Source organism: Dromiciops gliroides, chromosome 4, assembly GCF_019393635.1.
Source record: "Dromiciops gliroides isolate mDroGli1 chromosome 4, mDroGli1.pri, whole genome shotgun sequence".
Taxonomy (NCBI): Eukaryota; Metazoa; Chordata; class Mammalia; order Microbiotheria; family Microbiotheriidae; genus Dromiciops; species Dromiciops gliroides.
In genome coordinates, this window is record NC_057864.1 from 84,827,841 (window position 1) to 84,841,415 (window position 13,575).

The window sequence follows — 13,575 nt, forward strand, 5'->3', positions numbered from 1 at the left end:
GTTTAATTAAAAACTATGATTAACAAATGGGTAGCAGCTTTTTTTTAATAAAAAAAAAGAAATTAGTGATTAACTTCCCTATGATTTGTTCTTAAATAGGAATGCCAATTAATAATATAGCAGGAGATAAAGAGGCCAGAGGCCAGCTAAGAGGTCCTTGTTTTTGCCTATTATTTTTAATGGGACAAAAAAAATCATGGGATTAAGGAAAAAGAAAATCATAGGGGCAGCTAGGTGGCACACCTAGGTAGCACTGGCCCTGGATTCAGGAGGACCTGAATTCAAATCCAACCTCAGACACTTGACACTTACTAGCTGTGAGACCCTGGGCAAGTCACTTAACCCTCATTGCTTCACCCCCCCCAAAAAAAATTATAGCCTCTTTTTACTCATAATAGCATTTCCTATGTATAGAGAATGTTATGGCTTAAAAAGATCATTCTTCACTTTTAAAATTTCTGGGAACTATGCAGATGAAGAAACCTCATTTCTGAGAAGTTAATGGTAACTTCTCCATAGGTATACACCTAATAAGCCTAAGGGCTTAAGTTGTTCCGTTTCTAAGTCCAGTGTTCATAATACTGTATCAGAATTTGAACTGAAAGCTGAAAAGATCCAGAGAGATCTCTATGGCTATATCATTACTTGTAGCTGGTAGGAGTAGCCATCTGTATAACCTAAGGCCACATTTATCTGAAAAATCAGTCTGTGCTTCTTGATATGGCAGGTAATGACAGTGGAGCTGGAAAAGGGATAGATGTGCTGAGTACAAAGGATGTTTCCTGAAGACTTTATGACCAAGAATAGTACTTTTATTTTAATATAACAGTGATCTCTTGGACAATATTAAAACAAACTTGTTCAGAGAAACTAAAAAGCTAACTGTTGCTATTTGGAGTGTAGACCATTGTGTTCTTTGTGTTTTCAAAACCAGTTTCTTTGAGTATTTTTTTCTGATTCTGTCTTTTAATAATGTGTTGTTATAATATTTGTAAAAACCCAAACAACATCAAAAACAATGACATCAATTTAAAAAGCTTCTGAGGGTGGTGATGAATGCTTCTTACTTTTCTAGATTCTGTTCAGCAGAGCAGAGTTCAGCAGATTGTTGACTGATATTTTTTTAGTTTTTCAAAGATTAATGGTAAATGGAGTCACATATTAGAGAATAATTCTAATTGATTTGAACACCAATAATAATTATGATGAGTTGTACATTTTTGATGTCTCAGATACAGAAAACCTCAATACAACACCAACCAAATACATTGTAAACTCCTTGAGGGCAAGGGTATTACCTATTTTTTTTATGATATGTAAGGGATAACATTGAACACATAATGGATTTGTTATGGATTTTTAATAATTTATTTATTGGAATTTAGAATTTAGGGAAGAAATATTTTAATTTCCCTTTAAGACATCTAAATAAATTCATTAAAACAACTCTAAATTAACCACTTATTAATTAGGCCTCTTTTAAAATATATTTGAACTTTAGTTTTTGACGAATAGTTTTGGGGAAGGCATAAATGCAATTTTTAATAAATGAGTATATCTTAGTGCACTGACTTTATTTGGTTTAGCCATTATAGTATTAAAACATTTTAAGAGATCACTTCTTTCTCCATACACTTATATATTTAATGAGATCTAGTTTAACTTGTAAATCTCAGATTGTGTCTCTATAGTGATATTCATTTAGCACCGATATATTGAATGTATGCTGGGGAAAGAGGCAGAATGTTGATCAAGAGTCAGGAAGACATTGATAGCTCTACCACTTATGAGGTGTGTGACTATAAAAAAGAACCCTTAACTTCTCATAGCCTCGGTTTCCTCACAAATAAAAGGGAGGATAATTCTTGTAGTAACTTATAATAATTTACGTATCATTAATGGTGGTCAAATGAGATAATCTACATAAAGTATTTTTCAAACCTACTGTTCTATATAGATTTCACCTGTTAACAGGCATTGAAACTTATAGCACTCAATAATTTTTATGCTTTATCACTGAAGTTTTGTTGATTTCATATTTTAATTTTTAAAATTTTTCATCAGGATGCTATAACTTTGTATAGATGCAGCTTGCAAATTTCAACATTTTTCCATTTGGGAACATTAATGAGGTAATTATCTTCTTTTCTTGATTCAAGAGAGCACAAGTTGTTACTTTATTTTTCTTTTTAGATTAAACTAGTAGAATTATGTAGTTTAAGCCTTCCCTTATAAGTATTAATTGGCCATTTTGTGAATATTTTTTCTTTCTTCAAATCTGCCTGATTTGAATCAACAATGAAAAAAGACAGACTGGTACTGAGTGTCATTTGTGATCTGGGAAAAAGAACCAAGCCAGATACTATTTGTAGTTAATTTATAATGTTGATACTGGTACCATCAGACTAAGGAAAAAAGATATCTCAATATTCATAATAAACAACTATTGCAGCAATGTATCTTTTATATAACTGTGGACTTTAGTTGATCGAAAAATCAAATTAACTATTTCTCAAAGAATGGTTTCCAAGTTATATGTAAGAAAAACTGATTTATTTTCTATGTCAAGAATTTAGGTAAAAATCAGTGATGTAACGAAAGGGACAGCTCCTCATAGAAGTTCAAAAGTTATTGATTTTTTTCTAAGCAATGATAGTTCTCCTAAGCATGTGGGGATAATTTTATTTACCTCTCTGAAATGTTCTCATGTATTATTTAATTAATTATTGTTTTAAATATTTATCTTTTGCTAACAAATTACAGTAGGTGAATGCTATTTTATTTTGTTGATGTCAGTAAAATGATTGAACAGGTGGTATTCATTAAATGCCATTTGAATTAAATTGAAAATGTCTAATGTTAATGTTTACTTCTAGTTAATAGAGGTGACAAAGTAAATTATTAAGACAGTTGCCATGGAAATTAATTTTTCTACCTATATATTCCATTTCTAATCATAATGATTTTTTTCTTTTTTCCATATGTGTTTGCTTCATAAAAATAGTCTAATTACTAAAAGGAGTGATATTGATTTGAGAAATGTTATATTGACTAATTTGACTAGGAAAAGTTTACAAATCTGAATGATAGAGACACAACTCCATTTTTATGTTATTAACAATGAAAATATTACTGAAGAATGCAACATTTTACCAATGGTTGGGTTGTCCATAAGGACTACAGGAGAGAGAATCTAGTTTGCATCAAGCAAGGAATCTTTCCAGTATTTCCATTAAAAAACAAACAAACAAAAAAACAAAACAAAAAAAAAACCCTCTGCATTTTCCCCATCCCTTAACAAAGTTGTATCAAAATAGAAGTCATTTCATGGAAAAAAAAAAGGAATCCCACAGCACTTCTTTTTAATAACTGTTCAGCTACAAAATTTTATTGGTATCCTTTTATGTTCCCTCTAGAGGATGTAATGCACAAAAGCATTGCCACGGAACATATAAAATTACAAATGAAATTTATTGTAAAAAGTAGAATGTCTTCTAGACTGGTGTCAGTATTTATTTCATTCATAAACCAAAACTGCAGGTATAATATATTCATTGTCAGCAAGTTCATGTGTAAATTGCCATCCAACGGTATTGACTGATATAAGACAGATATTGAAAAGACAATTTAAATTTACTCTTCCAAACATAAACTGTTCCACAAAAGCACTGTAAAAACTCCTTCAAGGTTTTGGGTTGTGCTTGACATTTATGGTTAACTACATAATTTGGTTGTGTCGTAATCCATTGTGTTTGGCAATTTGGAGTTAAAGGCCTGCAAAGCAGATTGAATTCTCACCACCTCACTAGTAGACAACTTGAGTCTATGACGAAGCAAGCAAGAGAAAAGGTCAAGACGACGCTGACCAGGTGGGGAGAGTTTATTTACACGGTCCCTTATCTCAAGCAGCTGCAAAAGTGCTGAGTCCTGGGATCCCTGAGTGTAGGGGTAGTCCAGCTGCAAGATCAAATCCCGAATTGCTTCAGGGTCAAAGTGCATGCTGTAACCAAATACTTGAATGTTGTTGATTTTCATGTAGCCCAGGTTGCGGGAAGGGTCAATAAACTCCAGCGGTTCATAATAGATGCTTTCATTGCCATTTGGACCATTTGACTTGATGCGACTCCTCAAGTAGATATGTACTGTTTCAAAAAAAGTCTTCCATTTGTTACCCAGAGTCAGCGTCCAGTTATAACACTGAAGTGGTAAATCCAACTTAGTCCGTTCCCAGTCTGGGAAGCTGTTTTCATTCACAGGCATAAACCAACTCTCAGAGTGGCTGCCTCCAAAAGGATTGACATAAACAGCCAAAACTGGCTCCAAGGTGCTATTTTTAGTTAAGCAAATCTGTAGAGAGAGACCCAAAATCATGTGGACAAGGCTTGCTTTGTACTTGTTGCTCTTTAGGGTAAGAAGCATTCGTTTTCGCCAGGAAGGATCAAACCAGCTATTGAGGCGCATGTCATTGCTGATGAAAATGGCATGGACTTCAATTCTCCGGTCAGTTTTCTGTAATAGATATTTCATTTCCAGGTCCTGCAGGTCAGTCTCAAAACCAATATAGTGCTCTGTGGATTCTGCCACTTCTGGTTTACAAAGCCCCTGACTCAGCATATATCCAGTATTACAATTTCCACAGCGGGTACGATTATCAGGAGCACAGGTCAAGCATGAAGAACCATCTCCCACAATGCAGGGGAGGAACCCATGACAAGCAACCTGGTCATTGGGGCAAGTACAAGAGTGAGTTTCTTCAGAAAAGCTTCCCAGAAGGCCATTTTCATTGCAGTACAGAAAGGACTGGATACGGGTTAACCAGTAGGTCGAAGATCTAGGTAAAAAACAAAATGAAAGCACAAAGAAAACATAATTATAAAGAGATAAGCTTGAGATAATCTGAGGTCCAGCTTATACCTGAAATAACCACCAACTTTATAGCACAGTATGATATGGATAAGACCTCAAAATGTCATCTAATCCGATCCTCTTATTGGTTGTGGGTTCTTTTATTTTTTGTTTTTGTTTGTTTTGTTTTGTTTTTCTTGATGATAAAATGAGGTCTGCAAAGATTAAATAACTTATCCAATATCACAGGTAGTAAGAGACAAGTACAACATTCCATGACTGGAGTGTTGTTCCTTTGATTCTGAATTCAGCATTCTTTTTAAAAAGCTAATGGTAACCCAAAAGACCTTGGGAAACTCACTGCCTCCTGATCTAATCCATTACCAAACAACTCAAATTGTTTGGATGTTCCTCTTTCTTCTGAGATAGAATTTACTTATATCAAACTTCTGCCCATTGGTCCTGATTCTGTCTTGTGGATCAAAGACTAACAAGTTTAATCTTTTTTCCACATGTTAACCACCAATTATTTGTCCATTCTTAAGCCTTCTCTAGGCTAAAACATCTTTAGTTCCTTAAAGGAAGAATTATAGACTTTTCATAATTGTTTAAAAAGGGCTCACACTGGAAAAAATGTACAATTCATATCACAATACACAAGGATAGGTGCATTTGAGTCAAGCCTGAAGTAGTTTTTTTTCTGAAAACATCCACTTTTAGAGAAATACCAGAAATCAACTCTTAGTACTATAGCAGAACCAGTTACCCTGCAACCTGATATTAAAAATGATTATGCCAATGAAAGATAAAAAAATTTTGGTGAAATGAGAACCTGAGATAGAAATGTAGTTTTTGTATCAAACAAAATGCCACCTGCAGTATACTTAAGGCATACAAGTAAATGCTTAATTTTCACTCATTCAAATTCATCATCATGAGGGATTAGTTCAGGAACAATCATGGATAGAAAGTAAAAAATGATAAACTAAAGAAAGGAGAAATACATACACACATACATGATATACATTTAAAATAAATGTATTTAAATCTTGGGGATTTATCCACCTAAAAAAAAGAGAAATGAATATCATTTGAAGTGGTACACTTTTATTAAATGCATTTGGTTTTTTGAGCACCTTATAAATAATAATTTCTCTCTTAGATGTCCATTAGGGGAAGAATAGGCTGTCTAGATATAATATTTAGAAGGCTCAAGGGAATGCTTGTGGCATTTGACTTGTTTTGAAGTTTTTTTTTTCAGATATATATTTAAACAATCAAATTCATTATAATGCTAAGCTAAAAACTAAAAAATCAACCAGATCATAATTCATTATTTCCCATAGTGTTTTAAAATGTGGCTGTTATTCAGGTCTTTGAGCATAGGAGTAATTACAATATTTTCAAACAGTTTGATGTACAGTGCAATTGGGTTTTCCCCAGTGTAAGCTCTGTTTAATCCTTTATAGGAACAACACTGAAATTTAAAAATACTATTCATTTAGAAAGCAGTGGAAATAAATTGATGAGTATACTTTCATACTACTTAAAATGACAATTTATGAACAGCAAAGACAACTCAGGCTGTTGGCATTACACATCTTTAAGCTATTAGCACAGTGCCTGGCACATAGTAAACACTATGTAAATGTTATCTAGTACTATTATTTCGGGGGAGGGGGAAGGGCAATGAGGGTTAATTGACTTGCCCAGGGTCACACAGCTAGCAAGTGTCAAGTGTCTGAGGCCAGATTTGAACTCAGGTTCTCCTGAATCCAGGTTCGGTGCTTTATCCACCGTACCACCCATCTGCCCCTAGCTAGTATTATTATTAATAAGCACTGAATATATCCTTGTTTTCTTACCCCAGATTCCTTTAACCAACAAATTTTTATTTTAGGCTTCATACATTAATAACTGATTATGTGAGCCTTGGACAAGAAATATTTTAAAGCAGAATTTGAAAATGGGTAAATTAAAAACCCAGTGTCCTTGCTCCCTATACCAAATATTCAATTATCTTCATGCCTAAAATAATTTTAAGAAAGGGATATAATTCTACATGTCTCCTAAATTATGCAGAAAATTGTGGAGAAAGGGGCTCAACAGAAGCATAATCATCCTCCTATGAAACAAAGTCAAACTGTATAAGACTAATCTTAGCAACTTATTTTAGAGTATCATCCATATTTCATACAGTATTTACATCTGTTTAGGTCACTAGATGATATACTAAATACAAAGTCACTGCTTTAATAAATTTTGAGACATCTTATCTTTTCTACAAACATAGAATCAAATCTATTTGGAAGGGACCTTAGTCCCACCTTTAAAAGAACAAGAATCTCTTCTAGTGTAAAGGATGGGAGTCTCTTTGATAACTTCAGCTAATAGAAATATGTCTTGACTTCATCACTGACCAGGTAAAAAGGAAAATCCTTAAAGGGAATGATCAAAGGGCAGTTTTATTTTGTCTTAGTATTTCTTCTTTCTTTATGGAATATTTTTGTTGTGGTTTGGTCCATTATGATTTTTACAGAATTCAATTTTTGAGTAAAGTTTACTGCTAATCTATTCTAATTAATTAATCTAATCTAAGGTATAAATTTGTTTGGCATTTTTTCCTCCTTGGCTACTCCATTTTTTATCTTTAGTTTCATTTCTGCCATGTTCTCTTGTAGCCCAGTATTCAGAATATTTGTTACTCTGGAGTTCCATTTGTCATGTTGTCAAACTACTTTATTATTCCGGGTTTACTCATTGGGCTTCTCTCAGTCCAAGTATTATTTTTATTTCCTTTGGTGCTTTCTTCTGTTTCCTCATATCTCCAGCTTCAGTTTCTGGATTAAGGCCATAGTAGTGTCAAAATCTGCTTCCATACTCCTGGATAGTGGAGATAGGTCTTGATTAATCCTGAATTTAGTGACTAAGTCTAGGCCCTTCTTTCTTCAGGAATTGTCTAGCCTTATTTTCTTCCAATGTGGTTTCAGTTTACACTGCCTTTGGGTCTGCATGCTGGGCTGAGGGCACCCTAGCTGAATTCTAGTCTAGCCTTGTCTTGTTTCAGAAATAGGTTGCCTAGGTCTTCCCATGCTGAGTACAGATCTGGTTCTGACTCTTGCTTTGCCTGGTCATTGGTTCCACAAGTCTTTTTGTAGAATCCTGACCTGAAGACAGGAAGATATAGCTTTCTCTTTGATTTTCTTTAACACTGTTCCTTCCGGTATAGTTTAAGAACTTTCATGGTATATTTGTGAGGGATCTGGGGTCTTCTAAGTTTTAAGAAACCATCTTCTCATAATCCAATGATAGTATAAGGTCAAAAATACCCCACTGAATTTTAGCTTTGATACATTACTTGGATAAAACTGGAGGTGCACTGCAGAAGAATACATCTTGGATAATGAACAATGAATAAAAGTTGGAGACGTATTATTTAGGTTTCATATAATGCAAAACGTAAGACATCTAAGTTAAATCCCTCTTGGAGCAACATAAATCCATTATTTATTACTTTTTTAGAGGAGGAGGGTATATATTTCATGCCCCCAAAATATGTCATAGAGCTCTTCTCTCCAAGTTTAATTTTGTTTCTTTAAGCATAAGAACAAAGTCTGAAAAAAATACTTTTAAATGACATATACATTGAAAATCATTAACTTTGAAGTCAGGGAGGAAAAGCAGTTAAGAGATGACAAAAGAAAAAGCAAAGGATTATGATTATTTTAACTTCTGTATTCACAAAATGTTCAACTAGGTACATAACAGAAAATAATCATATGAAAAAGTAGGAAATGACATTTATTTTTTCCTTTTTCTTTTTTTGGTGGGGCAATGAGGATTAAGTGACTTGACCAGGGTCACACAGCTAGTAAGTGTCAAGTGTCTGAGGTCGGATTTGAACTCAGGTCCTCCTGAATCCAGGGCTGGTGCTTTATCCACTGTGCCACCTAGCTGCCCCTGGAAGCAACATTTTTTAAGGAGTAATTTAGTTGTTTTTCTATCAGTGTTTATGTCTCAGTTGTTATTTTAAAAAAAGAAAGAAAGGGGCATGATAAACATGATATTGGAAATCATCATTTATAACCAGTTATAAGAGTATAAGGTGCTTATTAGCCCCATTGCAGATACATAATAGCAAATATTATTTAGTCACTCTCTCTCTCTCTCTCTCTCTCTCTCTCTCTCTCTCTCTCTCTCTCTCTCGCTGTTTATTTCAAGCTATGGCAGAATTACCTTGCCTCATAGTAAAACCCAGTTTCCTATTAATAATGCTCACACCCAATGTAATGATTATCAGTTTTAAATTGGCACCCTTCTTGATTCTTTCTTTCAGGGATGTCAGCCTCCTGACCTTTCATTATTAAATCTCAGGAAATTAAACAGAGCTGCACAGAGTGTTCTTCTTTGTCCCTTTATTTAACTCAAAATCTTACTTGCCTTTCTTTCCATTCCCTACTCTTTATTCCAAACACCTTTTCTGCTGTGATTCATCTATGGTTTCTAATTTTCACATATATTAAAGTTCCTGGCAAAGAACCAATAAGAGAGTGAGATAGTTAAGATTTCTACATTTTATTTAGAAAATAGGTATATAAAAAATAATTTATCTAAAACTGTGTTTTTTTAAAATTTCCATCACTGAAAAATTGATTAAATAGTATTGCTTTAAACCCATATGAATTTTGATGGAAAATTTCAAATAAATTAAGATAAGGAAATCATTATTAATGAAAAAATAAAAATGAGAGGGAGGAAAAGCCAGGAAAAACCCAGAACTGTACTTAAAGCAAGGAGCCTTATGGGACAGAGATTTATAGTATAACTCTGTCTAGTAACAATTTAGGGTTAGTTAATTGTGAAAAAAAAATTACTCAATAGATAGTTGGATATAGATATATCTAGGATATATTAATGGCTATTATCATGGATAAAAGAAAAATGATTTGCCACTTTGTTTTTCTGCTCAAAACATAGGGAGTACAGAAAGCTATCTTGCTTTTGAGTAAAGAAATTTTCAATTTTGAGTAGACATGAAGTAAAAGATATGACTAAAAGTTGGTTCCACATTTACAACATGCAGAAGACAAGTTGGATTGAATCAAGAAGCTGAATAAGTAAAGGAAAAGCAAACCAAACTGTTCATTATTTGGGGATTTTAATCTGATTGAAATAAAGTCCTCTTTTTATTTAAACACGTTTCAATATTTTCAAGGTTTTATTTTTCCAATAGAGAACTGGATAATACCTTGATATTTCAAGGATTTGTAATTTTTTAAGCATGAAACCTTCTACTAATGCAAATCATACCCCTATACAGCTATGTATATAGAGTTTGGAGCTCCTCTTACTGAAAATATTCAAAGAAGGGATAAACAAAGGAGACATCTAGGTAACTAAGTGTAGGACCTGAAGCCAGGAAGACCTGAGTTCAAATACATTTTCAGAAATGTTGCATGGTGCAATGGATTTCAAAGGCTGTAGAAACCTAGTTTCAAATCCCATCTATTTTGCTTATTTGTTGTATAATAATGGCTTGTAAATGAGCTTGAGATTCTGTTTCCTTACCTTTAAAATGGTGCTAATACCTTTAGTAATGTAACTCATGGGGCAGCTAGGAGGTGCAGGGGATAGAGTACTGGGCCTTCAATCAGGAATAATCATCTTCCTGAGTTCAAATCTACCCTTAGACACTTACTAGCTGTGTGTCCCATGGCAAGTTGCTTTAATTGTTTGCCTCAGTTGTCTTGTCTGTAAAATGAACTGGGCAATGAAACAGCAAGCCACTCCAGTATCTTTGCCAAGAAATATCCAAATGGGACCATAGTGTTCCATAACCTAGACACACCAGATACATGTTAGCTTTTCCTTCCTTTCCCAGACCCATATTATAAAACTTTTAATCTTTGTAGGACCTACAAGAGCTCATATCTTGTTAACAAAGTTAACCACTCAAGGCCACCACTCCATTATGATGAGGAAATGGAGTAGGACTTTAGCGTAGGCATAAAAGGTTATTTTCATAAGAAAATAGATAAGAACGTAATCATTATGAGACCAAGGATTTTGGCATCCTTTTTAGTTGTCTTCTTGGCACTTAGCAAAAGGTCTAGCACATATTAGGTGCTTAGTAAATGCTTGTTGATTGGATGACAAAGCGACAAAGCAACATAAATACTGCATATATAAAATATATATACATACGTATATATAATATATAATAGAATATATAATAAATATATAATAGAATAAATATATAATAGAATATATACACACACACACACACACATATATATATATACATACAATGAATTCTATTTTATATATACATATATATATATATATATATATATATATATAAAATAGAATTCATTGTGATTTGAGGTTTCTATGACCCCATCTTTGGCTAAAATTAGAAGCCCCAGCACATGCCCCGGCCAGCCTGAGCCACCGCCAGCTCTGTGCCTGCACGGTGTTCCACCCACTGGCTGTGGCCATCATTATGGCACTGCAGCTCACATCATCACCACATGTTTATGCCTACATGGGCCAGGCCAAATTACTATGACTAGAAGCCTGGTGAGGGTAGTCAGGTGATCTTCAGCTTCTGGAATTTGGGAAGGCTGGCAGTTCTACAGCTGCCTGTTAATTCTGTCAATCAAGGCTGCCAGCCAATTAGCTTGGGGCTGGGTGTGGACTGCCTGGTTTCCAGATTGGGAGGGGAGTTTTCTGGGAAGGAGAAGGGAAGAGAGACTCATTCTGGCATGAGAGAAAGACGGGACTGCTGAGTCCAGGTGGTGGTGTGATTGCAGGTCATATAATTTTCCTTCTCCTATTCTTTTTCTTTGTCCCTATTTTTCTTTTTTACTTTTTTTATTTACTTGTGTTTTAAATTTTTTATTTTAAATTCTTTTTCTTTGTCCCTATTTTTCTTTTTTACTTTTTTTATTTACTTGTGTTTTAAATTTTTTCCCATCAACAAACCCTGTTTTGTTTTTTTCTGAAAGAGGCTGTTAATCTCCTTTCTTATCCCAATATTACAGAGAGATGCCCAATTAATTCCCCCATATTAAATTTGGCCCTTACTATATATATATATATATACACACACACACACATATATACATATATATGTATATATATGTATGTATGTGTATTTGCATATGTGTATATATATGTATATATATACATACATACACACATACTTGTTAATAACATAGGATCTTAGATTTATAGCTGGAAGGAATCTCAAAGGCCTTATATTACAACTGTCTCATTCTACACATTAAGATTATATAGCAGAGGGGGTGGCTAGGTAGCACAATGTATAGAGCACCAGCCCTGGATTCAGGAGTACCTAAGTTCAAATCTGGCCTCAGACACTTGACACTTACTGGCTGTGTGACCCTGGGCAAGTCACTTAACCCCCATTGCCCCGCAAAAAACAAAAACAAAACATTGTATAGCAGAGAGGTTAACTGAATTGGCTAAGGTCACATAGGTAGCAAGTGACAGAAGCAGGATTCCAATTCAGGTTCTGTGATTCCAAATAGTGCTCTTTCCACTGTACTATACAGTCTCTCCCTGTACCATGCTGCAACATCAATACTGCTTGAAAATTTTCAATAATAGTTAGGGAGCCTATTACAATTTTGACATAACTCTATAGAGGTTTGCAAGGCTTCACTGTATTGTTACTGAATTTAATGCGGATACCTGAAAGGTTTACCCAATTGAAGCGCAAAAGAACCTCGAGTCTCAGACTATAGTTGGATTTTTGCAGGGGTTTAGTTGAAAGAGAAGAAAGAGATGATGATGTTGGGAATAGTAGGATCTAGTGAAGGTTTTTTTTAAAAATGAGACAGAGGTGGATGGGTTTGCAAGAAGCAAGTAACAAAATAATAGATACAGTGAGTTTGAACGTTAGTAAGTAAGGATGATAATGGGGATGATCTGCTGTAGAAGACTGATGGGGATGAGATCAAGTGTTGGTAAATGTTTAATGACTGGCTCTCCAGAATAAAGTATACATGACATGTGTTTAATTATATTCTGCATGGTTAATATTTATTCCGTCACTTTCTTAAGTCTAGACAGTCAGTAAAATTACAAATCAAATCTCGGCTTTTAGAATTTGCTTATTTCTCAGGTATAACTGCTAAAAATGAAAAATTAACAATTGGTTCTTCCAAACCTGTAATAGCTGGTTTCAACACAGCGGTCATTCAGAGGCACATGGAGAGGGTTTGGTCATTATAAGGGAAAGGACCTTTTCATCAAACTATGGATTGATTTGGGGCATTATGCTAAAACTGAGTTTCTGTTCAATCCATTTTTGGAGAGAAGTGCTCTGGCTCAGTACGGACAGCCCTCCTTCAGACATTCTCAAGCTTTAGGAAATCCTTATTAAACTGATCATCTCACAGGTGAACACAGTACTCTAAATCAGGGCTTCTTAAACTTTTTCCACTGGCAACCCACTTCCCCAAGAAATTTTTACACGGCCCCGGCTATATAGGCATATAAAATAGGTATACATAACCTTTTACTATTATCAATTTTTTCATGACTCCCCACATTCAGTTATTCCACAACATGTGGGATCAAAACTCAAATTTTAAGAAGCTTTGCTCTAAAAGACTCCTTCCTCACATAAAGAGGTGGCAGTTTCCTCTCCTTAAAAGTCTTCAAGCAAAGTCTAGATGAACATCAGTCAGCAAGAGGAATGAC

The 13,575-nt window shown here is 34.3% G+C and overlaps 1 protein-coding gene across 5 annotated transcripts in view; it reads right to left on the minus strand.

Moving 5' to 3' along the window:
• Positions 1–349: 349 nt before the first annotated feature.
• BRINP3 (BMP/retinoic acid inducible neural specific 3) overlaps positions 350–13,575 on the minus strand; it is a 551,226-nt gene continuing 538,000 nt past the window's right edge. For 4 of the 5 annotated variants that reach the window (XM_043962623.1, XM_043962625.1, XM_043962622.1 and 1 more), the window contains exon 8: positions 352–4,831. In XM_043962623.1, coding sequence (XP_043818558.1) covers positions 3,715–4,831 — 1,117 coding nt within the window. In that variant the 3' untranslated portion in view covers positions 352–3,714. Of the gene's footprint in view, positions 4,832–13,575 lie in introns of all 5 variants that reach the window. The other variant, XM_043962626.1, reaches the window with a different exon arrangement.